Here is a 21,530-nt window from a genome sequence, read left to right on the forward strand (position 1 = left end):
AAGATTATTCTTTTTAGGCTCAATTTCAAGTAGTAATCTCTAAACAGGAAAGCAAACATCGTAAAGTCATTCCTGGTGGAATTTTTGTTGTTGTTCTTAAACGCCAAGAGTCCTGCTGACTTTAGCATTTACACATTATGAGACGTTTCTACACAATACAAGAGACATCTATACTAGACAGAACCACAAACTCAGGCTGACCAACATGTAATTCTAAAGAATACAAATAAAAATATGTGGGTTTAAATTACCTTAAATTTGAAAAAAAGATACAATTTGTGATGAATAACCCATAAACTGTGTTGAACAATAAGGCATGTTGTGTATCATGTATATGATATATATTCCTTTTTCTTTTAAAAACAGTAGAATATTAGTTAGAATATTTTGCATTAAACCGACATGTTGCTGTTGTTGTAGATGATAGACACACAAAGTCGTCATCCTGTACTACTAAGATCTTTCACCTCAATCTCTTCTCATTTATCTGCTCCTTTATTCAAAAGTCTGTCTGTTATTAAATGTCATATTCTGAATTGAATGAAATGCTTTTATTTTTACTTTTAAGCAAACATTTTATATTCGATATAATTATCGTCAAAAATGTCATTTTCCTTGCCATAATTGAAACTAACTTTACTATTCTTGTTTTTATTATTAATATATTATAGCAGACATTTGTACCCGATTTTTGTCATTATATCTTTCAAAGCAAGACGGTGGCTGGTTCGCATCCAGATTGACCAAAATTCGCCTGCAAGGGTTTCCTCCTATAGTTCAAACATACAGAGGTTGGTTGAGTTCTCTCAGTGATCCTGAACCACTGGGCTGGGGACTGTTATTGTTTTTATCTGTAGGCCGGTCTGTGAGAATGAAACCAGTCCGCGCTATAAAAAGGTTGCTATTAGTGGTCTGTAGGTGTGAGTGATTGTCTCTGTGACATGCTGGTGACCTGTTCAGGGTGTCCCCTACCTTTTTCCCTAAACAGCTGGAAAGGCTCCAGCACCCCTCTTTTACACATCCGACTTCTATTCCTTGTGCGTCTGTCTCTTGTTGTCAGTGATCTTATAGCAATTATTAATTCTTCATTGTTTTTTTCCCAGGAAAGGAGGAGAAGGATTTTCTCAAATCAGAATCATGAATTAACTAATTAACTAAGTATTTTCAGTGGTAGTGGGAAACCATGTAAGCCTAAGCAGAAAGCAAACATGTAGACTCAAACTGGATTCAAACCAACAACTTGCTTGCTCTGATGGTCACATTCTTTCCTTATTTTCACTATTTCAAATGTTTAATGAAATGTTTCTGAAAATCAGAGTCTCCTTTATATTTTTTAATCTAACTTCAAATAAAGTCAAAGAGAGACATTTGGATTCGATTCATTATTTTATTTTCAGTTAGAGATTGAAAAAGAGACAGAAGTACAGACAAGCGACAAGATTTTGACAGGGACACAAGAAAATGAAGACCTCAAATCAAAGAAAGAAGCGCCTGCCCTTCATTTGTACATCCCCTGTGTGTCCATTCTTATAGTGTTCATCAATGAAGCATCAACCCTGCTGTCCTTTCTGGGTTTTTGTCATCATGTTTTATAATCAGACGAAACATCAAAACAAATACATGTAATATTACAGTAATAATCGGATATCATCTGTTACAAACGCACAAGAGACAATTCAAACATTAATTTGATATTCAGTGATGAAGGAACAGGTAAGTCTTTCTAACAATCGTGAGCCATTTGGTCATCGTCGTGCCCAAAAGAGGTATGCGTTCAGCTTTTCTTTAAATGCCTCTGGTAACTGTTAAAACAGCAAAACCTGGAATTAAAGCAGAAGTCATAAAGTGCATCACTGCTTTGGTCCCCCTTATCATTATGTGCTACAGTGGAGAACATGACGACTCACGGTCGGGGAGACATCTAACAGTCATGTCTGTGTCTACTAGACAACACAGAGCCACTGAAGCACGTCACCACACACATGTAGGACGGGCAGTTCGGGTGTTTACGAGTGCTGACACGCAGTGGTGAGCAATCATCGGCACGAAAACATCACTTATAGCTACCCATTGTCGAGTCCTACCTGTAGTCATCTAAGATTGCTTTGTTGACCAGAAGTGCACTAACTTAGCCTGTGAAAACACAACCAAGCCATGTTGGTGTGTGTCGTCATTACACCTACACAAGGGCATTTACAAGTCGACATTCGGAAAGAGGGGAATGCAAAAAAGTCTTGACCTAGCAGTTTTTGGCCGGCTGTATAGTCCGTTGAACTCATAGCTTTTGTTGAGAGATTAACAGAGAACACACGATGTAGAGCTGGGCCCTGCCTGCTGGAGATACTCTCAGTCCCGGTTGAGAACCCGGAGAGACACACTGCAAACAGACTCCTCTTCCACAGGGATGCTCTTCCCCGTAAGCAACTGATCCGGATTCAACCCTCGGACCGCGATAAAGAGAAGGACGTAGATATAGAGAGTGAGAGAGAGAAGACCAGCCTTTCACCCGTCCAGCCATCCTTCAATGAACCGGAATCTCTTTTCCAAGAGATTCTCGCACCGTCACAGTAAGTCCACCTTTGTCACTTCGCTCAGACGTGGTTGGGGGTAGCTTGGCGTTTCACATGTAGCTCACCTTGTTCCCCAAACAGTGTTTGGGTTAATGGAGAGAGGGCAGGTGGGCAGAGGAAGTAACGGTGTGTTGTGGGAGGACATTTCAACCACATCTGAAGGAGCCTTCACCCCATCACCTCTCGCAGTAGTGAAGGGTGAAGTCTTTAGAAAGATGCTTCTCCCCTAGACCCCACGGCTCCAGCTCAAACTTGTTCTCCAAGTCATCCAGCTCCACATCGACGTCCTCCTCGTCCTCCTCATAGTGGCTCGGTTCCTCGATGGAAGTCTCCAGATGGTAGCAGTAGGGCTGACCCTCTGTGTACTCGTAGATGGTGGGCAGGCTGCTCTTCAGGCTGCAGCGCCGGCGCAGAGCCACCAGCAGAGGCTGAGGCATGGTGAAGATGTCCACGTTGTTGCCCAGATCGATCCAGGCCAGGCTGGAGAATTGCTTAGGTTCCTTCAGCATCTCTGTGAGGTCTTTGAGAATGGATAGGGTCAGCCGATTACCGTTCAGAGCCAGCGTGCTGAGCTTAGGCAGGGATCCGAGCACAGGGAGGAGAATCCGTAGGTTGTCATCCTGGAGCTCCGTGAAGCTAACATCCACCGCAACCACGCTGTCTTTGTTGTTTTGGAGGTAGAAGGCAACCTGTCGTACATCGCGGGTGGACAGAGGGATGCCGGAAAGATCGACAGAGTCACTGGAGATCTTTTTCTGAAGCGTTGTCTTTAGACTGTTGAGACAAAATAAAAGGAAAATCAGCCATAGTTGACATACTTTGATCCAGGACTTTCTCAGCCACATGCAGTCTAGTTTTGTGTTGACGACGTTAGCGGTAGGCGGACACACACACATGAGTGTGAGGATATACTTGAGCAAACAGAGCACCCGCGTGACTCCAACATCCAAAAGTTCCGTTTATAGCACCAAGCAAAAACACCGCTTTCAGAGAAGATGAACAGGAGCTTTTTTGAAATTGATGAATAAATCATGACAGAAAGAGGCTTTGCAGAGCTTTGTTTTTATCCTATTTATATCTTTTTGATTTCAACTATAGAAAGCCAGTACTTTTGATTAATGTCAGGAAATGAGACTTATTTTTATATTTTAAGGACAGTGTGGCACGTTGCCATTCGTTGTGGATTGAATACAAAGATTAATGAGGACACTGTTGCCGAACATATTCAACAAAGTCCATTTTACACCTGAGACTCAAATGTGCTTCTGCTATCTGACTGTGACCTAATTTCAGGCCACATGAAAGAATTGTGTGAATGCAGCCAGATCCTGACAAACACTTTTGAAATGGCCAGAGACACACTGGGACCTGACTCAGTTGCTCTTCAATTTCTGTCCGCAATATGAGTCCTTGGCAGAAATACACAGCACCTGCTCATTCCAAGTTGTGGAAATGACAATTATTATTTTCAGGAGACTTACAACAGCAAAAAGCTTTTATTATGAATTCTAAACACATTTTGTAAAAGACATTGGCAAAAGTCAAGACAACTTAAGGCTGTAGAAAAATAATATTTAAGTAAAACATCAACTCATTGCTAAAGAACTTTCTTGCACTGAGCCTTAAAACAAAAAAAGATTCAAAAGAACATCTCTACCTTCAGTGTTTCGATTTGTTGTGTATTCGGACTAAGATAGTTAAAGCTGGAGGAGGCAGACTTGCTGTGGAAATCTCTGAAGAGCACTTATTTAAATTGCAGATGGTTATCTATTTTTTTAAATCAAATTCTAAGCAGACAATTTTCATTGCCATGCCTCAAAAACTAATATCTTCTTTCAAAAAATCATGAAAGTTCTCTTATTTTTATGAAATATTATTAAAAGACTAAATTACATTTCATTATCTGTCAATCAGGACAGAATAAACCACATTTGCAGCTGATGTGATGAATCACAATGACAACAGCAAGTTCACATTTCATTGATTATGACTGTGACTACTTTTTTAAATCACTCTCATTTTTATCCTTAAAATTCTATTCGGCTGCTGTCTTTTCCGGCCATGTCATGTTAGAGACGCCAGAAGCACAGGAAGGCTGAGTGTGGCAGAGACTGACCCCGAAAAACTGGATCTGAGAGCAAAAATGCACCATGAAACAGAATATTAATTTAGTGAATGCTGGGAGCCGTGACAGCCCTGAACACAACGTGCTGCTTCTGAACAGGCACAACTGTGCAGAAGAAGAAGCACAATGTTTTTACCATCTGCAACTATTATACAATCCTTTTACATTTTAAATATCTCCCATTTGAAGCATTGCATTTTGGGTTTTTATCACTCAGTTTTCACGCCATTACATTCAATACTCTAAATGCCTAATTTAACACCGATGCTAGGGCTTAGTTTAGTGCTTATGTTTTCCTAGCATGTGCTTACCTCAAACAGTAAAGTATAAACTGGTAAATGAAGGTATGACTCCTTTAATTGATGTGAAAACTACTGACTGCACTAAATATTTTTTGTTTATTTGAAACAATTCCTATAGGCAACAGAACAGGCTGAGTTTCATGAATTATTTATCCTTTCATTATCCAGCATTAGCACTGCACACTGCTCACGCCTGCCGAATACCTTTCTGAATTAATGTCCCAATCTGGTTAATCCCCTTTAATCTAAGTACCTTGTTTATTTGTGTCTGTTTTCTTCTCCCGTAGAGAAACAATGACCGCGGATTAGCCTGCTCAAGGCTGATTTATGTCGACACACGGTTGCGACCTTTCCATGTCGCCATTTCACACCACCGTAGTTGAGTGGAGGAAGCATGTAGGGATCACATACGGACTGAACTATCATTCCATTGTTTGTCAAATAAAATGCGATGGAACTGCTATCAGGTCAATCCTATCCTACTTCATGCTTGTGTGCTTTCTTCTGCGTATGTGTGTGTCATCTGTGCGACATGATACAGCAGAAATGCCAGCGAGTAGATCTGATTAAAGTCGATTTCCATCTCTCGTCTCGCAGGCATAATTAGGTTCCACCCATCAGTTGTTGAAACAAATCGCAGAGAGAAGTTAAACGAGTCGGCAAAAAAAAAGTGTCAAAATAGCTCCGAGGCATAACCAACCTTTGATTTATAAATATATAGAGGCTTCTATTTTGTGGCACTAGATACATTTGGCAAGGGTTTAGTTATTTGTCAGTGGTTTGTGATTTATTGTTTTGTTTTGTCCACACTCCTAATGGTAGTCACTAGCAACTGACTTCCCCAGAGTTCCTCAAAAGCACCACGTAGAGTTTATTTTATTTACAGACAGACTCATTACTTTGTGTCGCACCCAAGAGAGGAACAATTTAAACAAATATAATTTCTGGTAGAACTAAAGATAAAGCTGTTTACATTTATCACAAGCCACCCAACACACCAGCAAAAGTCTATATAAATGTTATTTATTTACTTTCTATCACTATCACGGGTTATATCCTATACCAGCTGCCTAGGGCAAGATGCAGAGGACACTGTGAACACGTCATAATAATCTGGTACTGTATTAATTCTGGTTCTCTTTACTGACTTTGAAGAGATTGTACGTGATACACAGCGCTATAAAAGATGTCAAAATGTTTTAGCCCGACTTTGTTAAGCTACGAAGCCACATTGGGCTAATATACTTGGTTGAGCCTTACGTATGAATATAGACCTGTTCGTCTATACTCTTATAGTCTGAAAAATATGGTACTTATGGACCATTTACAGTACCCAATCAATATCTGTACGTTTTTGGAATATAGGAGGAAACTGGAGTGGCCTGAGTAAACCCATGCAGACACAGGGAGAACATACAAAAATCACAAATACCAAAACAAATCTTTTAAGGAAAACAAATGTGTTGATTCCTCTATTATACTCAGCAGTATGTGTCTGTTTGTACAAAAGTCTAATTTAATTGAAATATTTACATTAGAAAATGTGCTTAAGCCTCGCCCACTGAAAACACTCTTTTCTGGAGATTAAAACTTCTTCACCATAACCACACCCACTCTGTTTTGATTGGTCAAACATCAAATATTTGTCACGCAGCGTCATTAATCCAGGAAGTATCTCTATTAAAAAGGTGGGGCATGACTACAGCTGGCTGGAGGAGGAGAGAAGCCATTGTTACGACTCTGCTTTTGTAACCTCTCGTTCGCCCAGATTTCAGACGGGGTAGAACTTAAAGTAATAACTTCAAAACATCGTCATGATGAGGGACTTCATCTTGGGATTTCACATTAGTTGCCAGTTAAACATCTTTCAAAACTCTATAAACAACCACATCTTTAATATATACAGTAACTTGAACTAAATGAATGGATCACAAAACACTTATAAATTCAATAAAACGTCCTCATAAATGTCACAAAAAAGGCTGAAACTAGTAAATATATAATAAGATAAGTGCCAAGTCATGGTCAAGAGAACTCTTGTTGAGAACAATGCTTTTTCTTTTTCACTTCAATGTCTCCCCAAACACTCCATCCGTGGTTTCATCAGTGGCTTTTCCTCTGGTATCAGTTTAATCAGGGAGAAGGATGGACGTCCTGAGAGAATGTTTCAGACATCCATTTTTCACAAAGCGGAGAAAAAAAAAGACGAGAGGCAGCGACGTGATCTAACCTCGCCGGCACCTGCAGGGGCGTCTGTGCACGATGCAAGTCATTACAGGTTTGTAACTCGGCTGAAGATGAGATTTCTGCCACACAGGAGGAGCCAGACAATAGAAACCCGGCAGCTGGTGCCGCATAAGATCACGACGCGACCCAGCCGTCGCAGCTCGTATTCTCTCAGCAACAACTCATATGATGTTCTTCTCTACTTTAGTTGAACACATCCACAGAGCTCTCATGATCAGCCCACCATCAGGAGAACGCAGTACTTTGGTGACAGGTACTGCAGTCCTGTGAGTGTCACAGGCTGACGTTATAACTCATCTTGACACTGAGTCGGCACTACAGGCCACTTCACTGTCTCTCCAGGTTAAATAAACCACCGACCTCCGACGGCACTGACGGATCGTAATGGAAACAAAAGGGCAAAGAAGTGCGTAAATTATTTAGCGGGTACTCTGTCGCAATGTAAAGTGGTCAGAAACACTGCAGCAAAGTATCAAACCCCTGCTCCTGCCCCATCAGCATCTGAGCTCAAGCATCTATTTCAGAAAATACTAGGATAGCAATAACGTGTTGTTATAAAAGCTCAAAGGTGCTAAATAACAATCATAATACCGCAGAATAATTGTGACGATAGATATAACATCAGTAAAGTACACGCCCATCCTTTAACCAAAAGTACTTCCTCTGCTTTGTGTCTCCAATTTCCCTCACCCAAAAAGATTAGTACACTCAGTTATGCTACAATTGTTGAAACACATTGAACTCACGTGTACTTACTACTGCAATATAGTTAGTCCAAAAAAAAAACACTAGTGTCACGATAATAGTGCTCAGATACTCCAGCAACCTCCCTGAGATTGTCGCTTGTTACATTTTGTCAGTTTGGCTGAATAACTCCAGGGAAATGAAAGGAAATAGTCTGGTTGAACAGACCCAGAGCTGGAACATCCCCTTCACCTTCAAACAGTCGGCTACCTTCTCATCGTGCTCCGGCTCACTGCTTCAACTGAAGTGTTGCTCGGAATGATGCTCAAGAAATGAACCAGAGGTTTGTCCATAAACCTATATTCAGCTAATACACTTATGCTTCGTTCTGTCAGGATTATTTTGTGGTTAAATTGTATGCGTGTAAGTTGGCGCGCATGAGGAATTTTGCCAGGTGAAGTGAGATTGCCTGAAATCAAAGCTATTGCGCCTCCTATGGGCAGTTCACTCCCACTCTACCACAGCGTTCTTTAATGGCTGTATTTTAAGGGTGACTATTTTGCTAATGAATCTTTCACTTATCAGCCTTGGTGAGTAGTTGTGCTCGGAAACTAGTGGCAACTTTAATCCTACAACAAACAAGTTAGCTTTGCTTAGCGTTAGCTTTGCTTAGATTGAGCTTTTATTACTGTGTGTATCCCTTAGCGTTTGCTTTGCTTAGTGTATGGTTCACATAGCGTTTGCTTTACTTAGCGTCAGCGTCAACTAGTGCTTGCTTCACAAAGTGTTAGTTTTGCTTAGCATTAGCTTCGCATTGTGTTAGCTTTGCTTAGTAGCATTAGCTTAGGTCATAAATCAATAAAGCACTTATCCAGCAATTAAGCCTTAATAGAGATTGTTTTAACCTTTCTTTTGTCATTGTTAAATCATTACACCTGAATTACAGTGGATGTATGCGTTACATCAATGAAGATAGGTTTTTATTAAAAAAATCAATGAGTGTATTTCCAACGGCTTCATGCATGATGCATTGCACATTCGTGACAACTCCGTAGCGCTGTCGGTCTTGGAAGCAGAGGTTCGGACAACGGACCAGCAACGCAGGTTTAAAAAGAAACTAAATCAAAATAATATGTTAGCCCCTAAATAGAAATGGAAACGACATCTATTTTGTGTTGTTTTACATATTTTTTAATCTTTACATTTCAACCAGAACAAGATTTAGGTGAGTGATTATTGGGTGGTTTGAATGGCAACTGCTGCGATAAGGCAATCGTAGATTGAGTGATACTCCTCCATGGGTAAATCCATCTAAAAGCATCGATTAACAACATTATAACAACAATAAATTCAGTGTTCAGAGCCTTATGTTGGTGTATCAAATAAAATAAGTGGCGACAATGTTCTCCCTTATAACACAAGGTTGTCTAATTCACAGTAGTTTAATTGACGACACCACAAACAATCATGAAAAATACAGAACTATACTTAAAAAAGTAAACTTCTCCTTCGGATACAAAAGATATTTCATTAGTATAGTATATTTAAATTAGCTTCTGTGCAGAGGAAAAGGAACAACTTAATCATGCCTTTGGCTCTCCTATATTTCACTGGTTTAACGCTTGTAAGTCATAACAATTATTTAGCACTTTGCAGTGGATTGAAAGAGCTCCAATGGATGACAGGTTTAATGTGCTATCGCACAAATGATCAACCTGGTATTATCAAACTTCTTACAGTGTTTAATATTCAAAGCAAAAACACTCTAATAACTTTTGGTGAGCAAAGGTCCATCTCTCCCAAACAGACTGCAATATCTGCAGCTGTAAAAAAAAAAAAAGCATAGCTAAGAATTATTGCTTCTCCATCTTTCACACAAGAAAAGCCACGGCGACAGACATGAAAGCTCATCATGATTTTCACATCCGACACGTTCGCTCATTCATCAAGTACAAAGACACTTTCGGCATCACCTTCACAGCTCGTCTCCGTCACACTGGCAAAAGTGCTGGAGAAGAAAGAGAAGCCAGCAGCCGCACACTCGCTCTTCACACACTTTAGAGAAGAGAAATGAATGACAGCTATGGTAACCATGGCACCCGGCCAGGTCAGCCCGTGGCTGGTTCTGTCCTGGTTTGATGTCAGCTACAGAGAGGGAAAGCTCTAAAGCTGTGGATGGAGCCGAGCCCGGCTGCTGTGTGTAGCTGTGGAATTATGGGTACACAGGAGCTTACCAGGCCTGGGATTTCCGTCTGGACATGCTCTGCCTCAGCCACTTGGAGTGCGGGGTCAGGTGGTAGATCAGCTGCCGGCAGATCTTGTCCGAAGACTTGATGGTGTCGGCATCCTGCAGACACAGACGGGACGATGAGAGATGATATGTGCCCCAGACACCAATTATGAGGGTCTCAATACTTCAAGTATTACTACACAGAAGATGGAAAAGTAATATCTCTGTTTGAAGAAAGCAAGTTTTTAACTTAAATTTAAAAGACTTGTTATTGATTTATGAAATATATTTGTAACTGTGTTTCTACTTTATACATCATGTATTTATTAAATGTTTTTTTTGACAATACGTAGTGATGTTCTAGGCTCCAGAAAGAAATAGTAGCTATAAAAAAATTAGTTATTTCATGATGATATAGTACACTTTTTGGAGGTGAAAATCCCAACAATGAAATGAATGTAAAAAATAAATTTAGGATAAAGGGCGGCGTGGCGTAGGAGTTAAGTAACTCAACATGGGTGTGAGTGTGTGTGCAACTGGTTGTCTGTCTCAGTGTACTCTGTGATATCCCTGACCTTGACCTACTTTTGTCGTACTTCTATTGGTAAATATTTTCTCACTTCAAGTTCCTACTTACAGCCTCTTGTTCGGAATATACTTTCAGTATCCACCCTGTAGTCAAATATTACTTTTCAAAAGTAATACCAAACACATATTTCGTTTTTTTGCTGTCTTTTTCGGAAGTTAAACTGCTTTTCAAGGTGTGACCAGACTTATAAATGGAACGATAATAAAGTGTTTGATCAGAAAATGATTTATCTACCTAATAATATGTGCATACTTTTGTGTATTTTGATATAATACACCTTCTAATGTGCTCCACTGTATCACAAATAAAAAAGGGTTTATATACCAGTATAGAGTCAGGAAACTGTAGAAGAGATTAGCAGTGTAAAAAGACGGATATGAAAAGTAAAATAGTAAATGTAAAACTGGAGCTCGATTTTAAAAAGGATATCAGAAAATGATGATCTAAGTTATTTAAACATGCAACAGGTTGATGCTTTGAAGACATATTTCATTTATCTTATCAAAGATCTCAAAGCAAGGACGAACACGACTGTGAGCACCATATAGTGTAAATACCTGTTTTGTCAATAATGAACCTCCTGTTTCAAAGCACAGGAAGAGTCTCATCGACATAAGAGGGAAAGCAGGTCTGTCCGTGCTCGCCATGCCTTGAGCAGCTGCTGAGTAAAACACAATTTACCTGCACGGCTGGAGCAGGCAAATTTAATCTAACTGGCGAGCATCGACAGAGGAAACACAGGAAGTTCACAGAGAGAGGAGGCTCAACACAGACGCTGGTCGTTTGAATTCATTAGCTGTGTTTGCTGCAGAGCAGACCAGAGTCTTAATGTGAGATTCACGGCAGACGCTGCAGAAGTCATACTGAAGTCAGACAAAGATTCAGGGTTTGAATTATAGCAGTTTGGACCTCTATTCCATACATCTGTGAAAGTCCATAAACTCCCAGATTGGACTTTTATTGATCCAGAGAAGTCATTAACAGAGAAAAGCTTCATCAGGGAAATGTGTTTACGAGCACGTCGCTCACATATACAAGCTCTTGTTTCTCGTCAGGATCTCGTCAGATTAAAAGTTGAGCTCTTGCACGTCCTTCATCATTTGCATCACTTATCTTGCTTTTTGTTCATTTCATTACTGGCTGGTGTTAAGTCAGTGCATTGAAATGGAAATAGTTTGATTCAACAGTTTCATCACTTCATGTCACGATGAATGTAATTCACTCGTCTTTGGTCTTCCTCGCAAAACCCGTTTTAATCTTAACTAGTCCATAACTCCCTTCATCACAAGACCATCCTCCTGAAATAACTGATCACTCGCTTTCTGCCTCATCTATTTCAGAAAGACTCCCTCCCCTCTCTCCCCCTTTCTCCTCACCTGTTCTTTCACTTCTTCAGAGGAATATTTTAGTGCTTTATGATTGTCTACTTTGACATAAATGTTTTACTGTACAGCAAGGATCTCAAACATGCAGCTTTTTTTAGCGCAGAGCGAACAAAATAAAATAAAACATATAATATAAAGTTTACTTTTTGATCACAGACTTGGAGTAAAAACAGCTAAATGATAGTTATTAATACTATTCCTATTATAATTGTGACTATAGTTTGTATTGTTATTATTATAGAAAGCCTTGAATAATAAAGAATCCAACAGATGAATTGACTTGAAAGTTCTGATGTGAAAAATACTGAAAATGTTGTAAAATGTAAAATAAAAGAGTGAAAAGTTACATCAGAATTTAAAGTGAAAAAGACGAAATTACGTTACAGTCTCCCAGAAAAGGTTCTTCTTAATTCTCACTTGTGAACCAAACAAGGGTTTATCTCACCCTTATCTCACACTTAAGTGCACTTGATAATTGGCTGGCTCCCAAATAACTAGATAGAAGTGTATCTATCTATCTATTGTACCGCAACTTCGATTTCACTTCTTTTTGGACATCATTTTGGGTTGTTCTTCACTCTTGTGTGTGGCACTGGTGTAGGGGATACAGCTGACTTGGGCACAGTACGGCAAGAGGGCCACATGAGGCCCTTTAAGTGTATTTCTGCGGTCCAGGAGAGGTCAGTGTAGAACTAATCAAACTGATCATGAAGAAATGTTGTGAGTATTTATTGTCAAAAAAACAGAGCGTTTTCTTTTGTTAAGAAAAGCAAGTCAATATGATATAAACATGTATTATTATTACATTTGATATCCAGAATAGCTCAATAAAATAAAGATACAATGGAATAACAATGTTTAAGCTTTAATTTTGCCCTCTTACAGACATTTGTTTTGGCATATTAAGTCCCTTTTCTCTCTTTATCTCTTCTTTTTTTTCATTCTCTAACTTTCACAACAGTCAAATAATGTGGGAAATGTAGTTCGTACATCTGGCCTACAGAGGTCTGCGTACCTTTTTGGGACACTGCATCTCTCTGGCCAGACTCAGGAGCAGCTCGTGGGAGATGGGGTCCACCAGGTTGAGGAAGGCAGCGTTCTTGTACAAGATGTCGTTGAGAGAGCTTCCCTCCAGGCCCAGGTCCTTGAAGCAGACAGAGAAAAACACTTACGATGCAGAAACGGTGTCACTGTGGATTTGCGAAAAAACATGCTTAACTCGCTCAAAACTCTCCTCGCAGTGCGATAAAACATGTCCGCCTTAAAAGATTAATCACGGAAGCTGATGAAAGAGGGAACACTGCGTTCCACTTAACATATATGATGTCACTTTTACATCATTCAGCCATATTTCTCTGCTTGAAGCATCTGGACATCAGTCCAGCACACAGAGAGGTTTATTATTAGCAAGCAGGTTCATCTAAAAGCAACTATTTGTCAACGGGTAGCAGATGAACTGGTTGTTTTAAGTGTCTCTTATTGATCATAAAAACCCGAGTGATGCCTTCACCACTGAAAACATGAGGCTCATAAAAATCGTTCGATGCAAAAACGACCAAATGACCTTGTGACGGTGGTTGAGTGATGTGGCTGCGAGTGTGTTGAGGTCGGTGCATACGTGTGGGGAGCACCCATCAACAAGTCCATCCTCCAGGAACTAATGACCGCAATGACAAGCGCTCCAGTCGTCGGCACGACTTTAATGAGCAGAATGAACCTTTGAGACACGTGTGCGCCTGCACATTATTCCTGGAGCATTGATCGCAATAGACAGGCTGGCAGCTTCTCTTTAACAAGGGCAAGTAAACACGGAGAAGTTACTGCAGCATGTGATCGTACTTCAGAGCAAACAAGGGTTTGAAGATTTCCCTCCGATCCTCTGAGAATCCCAGAGCTTTCTCTCATATCTGGAGCTTCACCCCAATTATAAAGGGGGAGCAGATACTTGGCGGCCTGAGCAGGGTGAAGCTAGATCTTTGCCTATAATAACATGGAGCTCATTTAGACGAAGCGAGTCCCCCGTGACGCGCCTGTCACCGAGCTGGACGCTTTATCTCCTCGGCTTGATTAAGGAGGTCCCAGTGTCTCCCGTGGCAAAGCTTCACAGTGATTAACACTGGACTGGCCGACAGCGAGGAGACGGAGGAGAGCCTGAGGGCGAGCAAACAAATGAGATCAGCGAGACCTCCGTCACCTCCCGAATAAACCTACATCCTCCTGAGCAGTGTTGTACCACAATCTCACAGGAGGTGAAGGAGAGAAAACCCTTCACTGCACCTTCCGTTTGCTTCCCAAATGAAGTTCATTTCATTCGTCTTTGAAACAAAATTAAAGGCCATGTTTATGAAAACAACATTAATTTAATATTGAGCTCCAGAAGTCGCCTATCCCGGCGAGAGTTTTGACATTTTTAACCCTTTGGGAGGTCGTTCATCTCGACCCAGAGACTACACAAGGGTGACCTCAAGCACATTTGTTTTTCGGGCCACCGGGTCACCTTGACCCAGGGACAACACAAGGGTTGAAGACAGTTAGGTACCAGAGAAGACCTTTTTTGCCAACAGCCTGAATTGTCACATAGTCTTAAAAGTTATTTCCGGCAATGATATATCAGAATATCCATCTTGGGAGATGAAATCTAATGACACTTCTAACTAACATTTTCAAATACATTTATTTCTTCACTTAATCATTAATATATGTGTTTATTCACATCTTTCTCCTTCCCCATCAGCTCTGATTGATCAGAGTAAATTACATTTACTGACATTATTTTCTGTCAATAAAACTGTTCTGTGTTACATAATGAAGTCAATGCTATTGTTCAGTAGTAATAAAATATTAATAATAATTATATTGTGCGACAATCCAATGCAGCCTTTAGTTGATTCAAATATATCAGGAGGTAAATTAGATTTTTTAAGGAAACTATTTCGAAAAACAACTGCAGTCTATTTCTGTAAAAAATATTGGTGGCTGCTGTCATGTCCTCAACATGAAAAACAGCCAAAAATCTGATCAGTTTTCCTGCCTTTAGTGATAAAGACACATGCTTGATGATATGATTATTGTGATTATGAGGAATGTTCTATTCAAGTTATTTTCTAAGCTAGTTTAAGTTTGGTAAAGGATAGCAATATCAGCACTTGAACACAACATATCAACTTTACACCGTACAATGGTAGTATAAATCTGACGTGATAAAACATCTAATGGTGTTTGTGGCGATGCTGTGATGGTAAATGAGATCTTGTGTATTTAATGCATACATTATAGTTTGGCATGATAGTATGATGACGTACAAACATTTTCATGTATAACGTTTATGTTTCACAGGTTGTTTGAGGTTGAGAGACACAGGATACAAACATTACAACCAAATATACGTCATTACAGCCAAACAAAAGGTCTGAACAGGTGAGCAGCTCAACAGGATCTGCTGGATCAGACTTGTAGCTCTAGACAAGGACAAATGAACTCAGGATGTTTCCACTGGAATAAAAATCTCCAGACCCTTGACTCATCCAGGCCTCCATGACAATAACAAACGACCTACACTCGGAGGATCTCCTCCAGGAGCATCATCCTCGCTCACCTGCGCGCGCGTGTGTGACTCACACCTCGTGACTCCCGCAGGTGTCCCGCTGAGACAGATGACCACGTGACCAGGTTGACGACAGAGGTGAAAGGTCACGGTCTGACTCACCTTCCTCAGCAGCTTGAGCACGTCTCCCGCCTGCTCGATCCTGCGCTCGCGGAGCATCTTCTGGATCTCCTTGATCCAGGCCACCCTGCGCACGTACGGGCTGTGGTGGCTCCTCCTCAGCATCCCCGGCAGCTTGTCCGACTTCAGCATCAGCGCGAACAGGAAGTCTCCTCCGGTCCTGCCGCTCCTCTCGCCCTCCGCGCCGACCTCCTGCTGGAGCTTGCGTCGCTTCTTGGAGAAATTCTCATTGTCTAGACTGCTCTGCCTGCTGAGCCTGGAGCCCATGACGACACGGATCCTCGGGTGCGGGACGAGTGTCTCAGAAACCCTGGTCCATGCTCGGAGGAGTCGCTGCTGGCGGTGGAGGGTGAACACAAACAAACAGACGCTCAGCGGCTCCACGTTCGCTCCTGAAACCTTGTCCTCATCGTCGTGTTGTTTCCTCTGCTGTTGGATCTGAGCTGCGACCAATCCACGCTGCTGTCTCTCTCTCTCCTGTCTGTCGCTCCACCGTCTCCCTGCTGTTTATTTTTACACGTGTCTCTCCCTCTCCCTCTCTCTCTCTCTCCTTTATCACTCTGTTGTTATTACACCTTTTCATTATCTTTACTGTCAATCAACACAATGTTGTCTCCTACCTTTCTCTCTCTCCACTATAGTCTCTCTTGTATCACTCTTGACTGTCCCTGACACCTGTCAATCAACATCTGTGTCTCAACTTGCTGTCAATCACTTTGTTTTCCCGCTGATGTCGTTTTCTGTCCCGTCCATCCCTCTGATGCTTCTTGTCCTACTGTCTCTCTACTGTCTTTCTAGTGTGTCTTTTATCCCCGTTGCTCTGTCTATCTCTCTGCTGTCTATCTCTCTGCTGTCTGTCTCTCTGCTGTCTGTCTCTCTGCTGTCTATCTCTCTGCTGTCTATCTCTCTGCTGTCTGTCTCTCTGCTGTCTGTCTCTCTGCTGTCTATCTCTCTGCTGTCTATCTCTCTGCTGTCTATCTCTCTGCTGTCTATCTCTCTGCTGTCTGTCTCTCTGCTGTCTATCTCTCTGCTGTCTATCTCTCTGCTGTCTATCTCTCTGCTGTCTGTCTCTCTGCTGACTGTCTCTCTGCTGTCTATCTCTCTGCTCTCTATCTCTCTGCTGTCTGTCTCTCTGCTGTCTGTCTCTCTGCTGTCTATCTCTCTGCTGTCTATCTCTCTGCTGTCTATCTCTCTGCTGTCTGTCTCTCTGCTGTCTATCTCTCTGCTCTCTATCTCTCTGCTGTCTGTCTCTCTAGTGTGTCTTTTATCCCGTTGCTCTGTCTATCTCTCTGCTGTCTGTCTCTCTGCTGTCTATCTCTCTGCTGTCTGTCTCTCTGCTGTCTATCTCTCTGCTGTCTGTCTCTCTGCTGTCTATCTCTCTGCTCTCTATCTCTCTGCTGTCTGTCTCTCTAGTGTGTCTTTTATCCCCGTTGCTCTGTCTATCTCTCTGCTGTCTATCTCTCTGCTGTCTGTCTCTCTGCTGTCTATCTCTCTGCTGTCTGTCTCTCTGCTGTCTGTCTCTCTGCTGTCTATCTCTCTGCTCTCTATTGCTCTGCTGTCTGTCTCTCTAGTGTGTCTTATCCCCGTTGCTCTGTCTATCTCTCTGCTGTCTATCTCTCTGCTGTCTGTCTCTCTGCTGTCTGTCTCTCTGCTGTCTATCTCTCTGCTGTCTATCTCTCTGCTGTCTGTCTCTCTGCTGTCTGTCTCTCTGCTGTCTATCTCTCTGCTCTCTATCTCTCTGCTGTCTGTCTCTCTGCTGTCTGTCTCTCTGCTGTCTATCTCTCTGCTGTCTATCTCTCTGCTGTCTATCCCTCTGCTGTCTATCTCTCTGCTGTCTATCTCTCTGCTGTCTGTCTCTCTGCTGTCTATCTCTCTGCTCTCTATCTCTCTGCTGTCTGTCTCTCTAGTGTGTCTTTTATCCCGTTGCTCTGTCTATCTCTCTGCTGTCTGTCTCTCTGCTGTCTATCTCTCTGCTGTCTGTCTCTCTGCTGTCTATCTCTCTGCTGTCTGTCTCTCTGCTGTCTATCTCTCTGCTCTCTATCTCTCTGCTGTCTGTCTCTCTAGTGTGTCTTTTATCCCCGTTGCTCTGTCTATCTCTCTGCTGTCTATCTCTCTGCTGTCTGTCTCTCTGCTGTCTATCTCTCTGCTGTCTGTCTCTCTGCTGTATGTCTCTCTGCTGTCTATCTCTCTGCTTTCTATCTCTCTGCTGTCTGTCTCTCTAGTGTGTCTTATCCCCGTTGCTCTGTCTATCTCTCTGCTGTCTATCTCTCTGCTGTCTGTCTCTCTGCTGTCTGTCTCTCTGCTGTCTATCTCTCTGCTGTCTATCTCTCTGCTGTCTGTCTCTCTGCTGTCTGTGGTCGAGTGTAACTGACATGAGTGAATGAACCTGCGGTAGAAGATCAGGAGGGAATAGACCTTCCGGAAATACAGCCGTAGGAAATACCCTTTTACGTAAATACAGAAAACACATTGGATACACATATTTCTAAGCAAGACACTTTACCCTGGTTGCTGCTGACGGTTCAGCTGGCACACTGCGTCGCAGCCTACTCCCATCAGTGTGCGATTATGTGTGTGAGATTAGGGTGAGTGTGTAACTTGGTGTAAAGAGCTTTGGGGGCTGAATAAGCCTAGAAAAGCTTTATTCAAAGCCATTGTATTACCTAAAATGGAACATTACACTAAAGGTAAAACAAGGTGAGAAAAAATAACATTTGGTAAATTTCTTTTAGCTAATTTGCTTTTTGGAAATATGGAATATAAGGTAGATAAACATATTTCCTTATTTATATTGACATTCATGCATGTATTTATTTCCCAATGGCCATGAAATGTAGTTTATTTATAAACGTTTAAAATGATTTCAATATACATGTATAATGTTTCTTCTTTTACCCTGGATGTCTCTGTTTCCAAACACTTTAGCATCACCTTTTTGTGTCACTCCTGGTATTCCGTATTTTGTGAGCCCTAGCAAATGTAAAACTGTATAAAAATGTTTTGATTGACGCACATACAAAATAGCCTGGTGTCAACATGGAGCTAACAGTGGAAGCTAGCAGATTGTATGTATTTGTGAGAATTTTTAAAAGTATATAAAGGAAATGGGGGCCTGAATAGATGAATGATTTAAGTTTAAAAGAGTGACTTTCTGAATTTCCAAACAGACGACACTATCACTTAGGGGGGAGTTGTCGCAATATTTTGAGGGTTTTGGGGATCAAGTCCAGAACTTTACGTGCCTCTAACTCTTTAAATTCATATTCTGAATACCCCAAAAGACACTGACCAGGCCTCTTTGAGAGCAAAGTTATGTTTATGAAGAATATATTCATTTATCTAAAGCATTTCACAAGCAAATTCCCATCAAACAATTATATGACCTCAACAAAATGATGTGTCATATTCTGTATAAATATTTAGATGTTTTACAAAATCCAATCCGATATCTCTCTTCTAATCAACAAATTATCTTGAAATAAAAATATATATTAAATAAACGTACTTGTGTCAATTATCTAAGTATATTGATAATGCTAAAAAGTAAAGTAAATATGTTTATGTTTATTATTTATTACATGTTTATTGCAGCCACAACACAAAAAGTCAAAACAATAACCAATAACCACGTGATCGTGGGGTCTAAACTTGGACAATAGAAATCGTAAGGGAAATGAAAGATATATAGGCGAATATACCATAAATGCAATGTTCTGTAATTCAAAGATAAAGAAAACGCTAAATGAATTCAAAACCCTCGACACTTTTTTATAAAATTCCCCCGGACAATATAGGACCAGGTGTAAGAGGACGTATGGTCACGCTACCTGCATTTGTCGACAATTAGCTTTTTTTCCCCCTAAGTGTCTATATTAAAATAATAATAAAAAAACTTTTACTCCTGTCAATGACCTTTGAATTACTGTTGCCATGAAATAAAATCTAATGTTTAAGCCCCTAAGACCGAGCCACATAAGCACCAAATTGTTCTCTTTTTCAGCCAAGATAGCAGACATATTGATTGGCAACAAAGCATTGGCCTTGAGAAGATAAAGGAAGGAAAATCATCTCAATGGTTGTGTCAATATTTATCCATGAGATTTAGTCTGTATTTTTAAGTTTTGTGTACCACCTGCTTTAAAAATATCAAAACAACTTCACGCCTGTAGAATGGAATATAATCCCGCCAAAGATAATCCCCGGCAGCACAGCCTTGCACAGAAAACTCCAGCTCAGATTAGGTTTGTCCTGTGAGCATGTGACTGGAATGAATGCGTGGAAAGAAGGATTTCTTCAAAAGTTTGATTCCAGGGGAGGCTGGAAATGACAAATCTGATCCGGATGGAGCTTATGTTTTACCAATCAAACACGAAAATGGTTTACTTCATAAGTTTACAATTTGGCACCAAAGTGTGTATATTGTGTTTTGTTTTGATCAGAAGATCAGGATTGATGATGTCTCCGGTGTTTCCCAGAGTGCACTGCTTCTTTCCTGGGACATGTGTCAAAGAGCTAATAAAGATGACTCTGTCACTCTGTGTTTGTAATTGATTTGTCAGAACAGTATCTCTCGCTGCTGCTGGCGATTCTAAGGGCAGCGCATTAAAGTCATCTCTCGGCTTTTCAGATGTTTTGGCCTCAAAACTGACTTATTGATTTGACTGTTCAAAGCTTCTCTCATCTGTGATAGGAGAGACAACAGGGGGGGTCTGTGAGAGAAAACAGTCCTTTGATGAACCCGGTAGTGCTGAGGTCAGCTGAGATGTAGAGGCTGCAGGCGTGCACGGAACATGGTTCTTACCCAATGTTGTTGACCAACAAACCTGTTTATGGCCTCAAACTACTGTCAGAAACGAACTAAAAAAGAACTGAACATAAACACTCAAATTCCAAATCAATAGCAACACAACAACAGTGTGTAACTCAACAAGAAACGAAGTTGGATACAAATATAACAAATAAATAAAATATATATAAATATATAAATATAAAAAGAAATATAACAAATTCTAAAAACATAAACTCAAAGAAGAAAAAGCAACAAACAATTAATTGTAAAACAACAACAATTGCAAAACATTGAACAACTGAATAAATATGAAGCTTTAAAATGGAACCACAGTGAAGATAAAAACACATAAATAATGTAACATTTAAACAAATTAAAAAAAAAGTCAGACACAATAAAAGAAAGCACAAACGAGAAAGTAGAAATACACTGAGACAATAAATACCTCTGCCAAGGAGCTCATTTTTAAATACTACAGAAGACTTTTGTCTTCTATTAATTAATCAGTGAAGCAAATTAAATCATTTGAGAATATTTTTGGCTCCAGGGGAAAAAATCCTTACTTTCGTCAAACAGGTAGCCATACAAGTGGATGATGAAACATTCAATACAATTCATACATTAAACAGAATCTTATCACGACCGAATTAATCCCTGAAATTTGATGAGAATCAAAATCCATTAAAAAAAGGAAACACTGTTGAAAACATATCCTCCATGGCAGAGGCATTAACATGACACATCGCCCTTCATTAAATCAGCCTGGTCCGGTTGTAGTTATGAACTAACAGGAAGGTTTATGACTCCAGTCATGTATTCATTTCATTAAGATGGAGAATCAAAGCACTGGTGTGTGCTGGACTCACACTGCCCACAGAGTCTGCA

General features: G+C 40.6%; 1 protein-coding gene across 1 annotated transcript; it reads right to left on the reverse strand.

Annotated features, from left to right (window-relative positions):
• Positions 1 to 1,373: 1,373 nt before the first annotated feature.
• On the reverse strand, positions 1,374 to 16,317 carry lrrc75ba (leucine rich repeat containing 75Ba). The gene is made up of 4 exons (XM_087797404.1): positions 15,839 to 16,317; positions 13,148 to 13,276; positions 10,163 to 10,275; positions 1,374 to 3,344 (listed from the first exon to the last, which is right to left on the reverse strand). Exons 1-4 carry the CDS (start codon positions 16,121 to 16,123, stop codon positions 2,747 to 2,749), a joined length of 1,125 nt encoding a protein of 374 aa, XP_087653530.1. The 5' UTR covers positions 16,124 to 16,317; the 3' UTR covers positions 1,374 to 2,746.
• Positions 16,318 to 21,530: the final 5,213 nt, after the last annotated feature.

Source organism: Callionymus lyra, chromosome 1 (genome assembly GCF_982586985.1).
Source record: "Callionymus lyra chromosome 1, fCalLyr1.hap1.1, whole genome shotgun sequence".
NCBI classification, from domain to species: Eukaryota; Metazoa; Chordata; class Actinopteri; order Syngnathiformes; family Callionymidae; genus Callionymus; species Callionymus lyra.

Coding starts and splice junctions, on each gene's coding strand:
- lrrc75ba (XM_087797404.1), bottom strand. CDS start 16,123: ATGGGCTCCAGGCTCAGCAGGCAGAGCAGTCTAGACAATGAGAATTTC. Junction 10,276..13,147: donor AGATGCAGTGTCCCAAAAAG/GTACGCAGACCT, acceptor CTGTGTCTGCAG/GATGCCGACACCATCAAGTC. Junction 3,345..10,162: donor AGACGGAAATCCCAGGCCTG/GTAAGCTCCTGT, acceptor TTGTCTCAACAG/TCTAAAGACAACGCTTCAGA.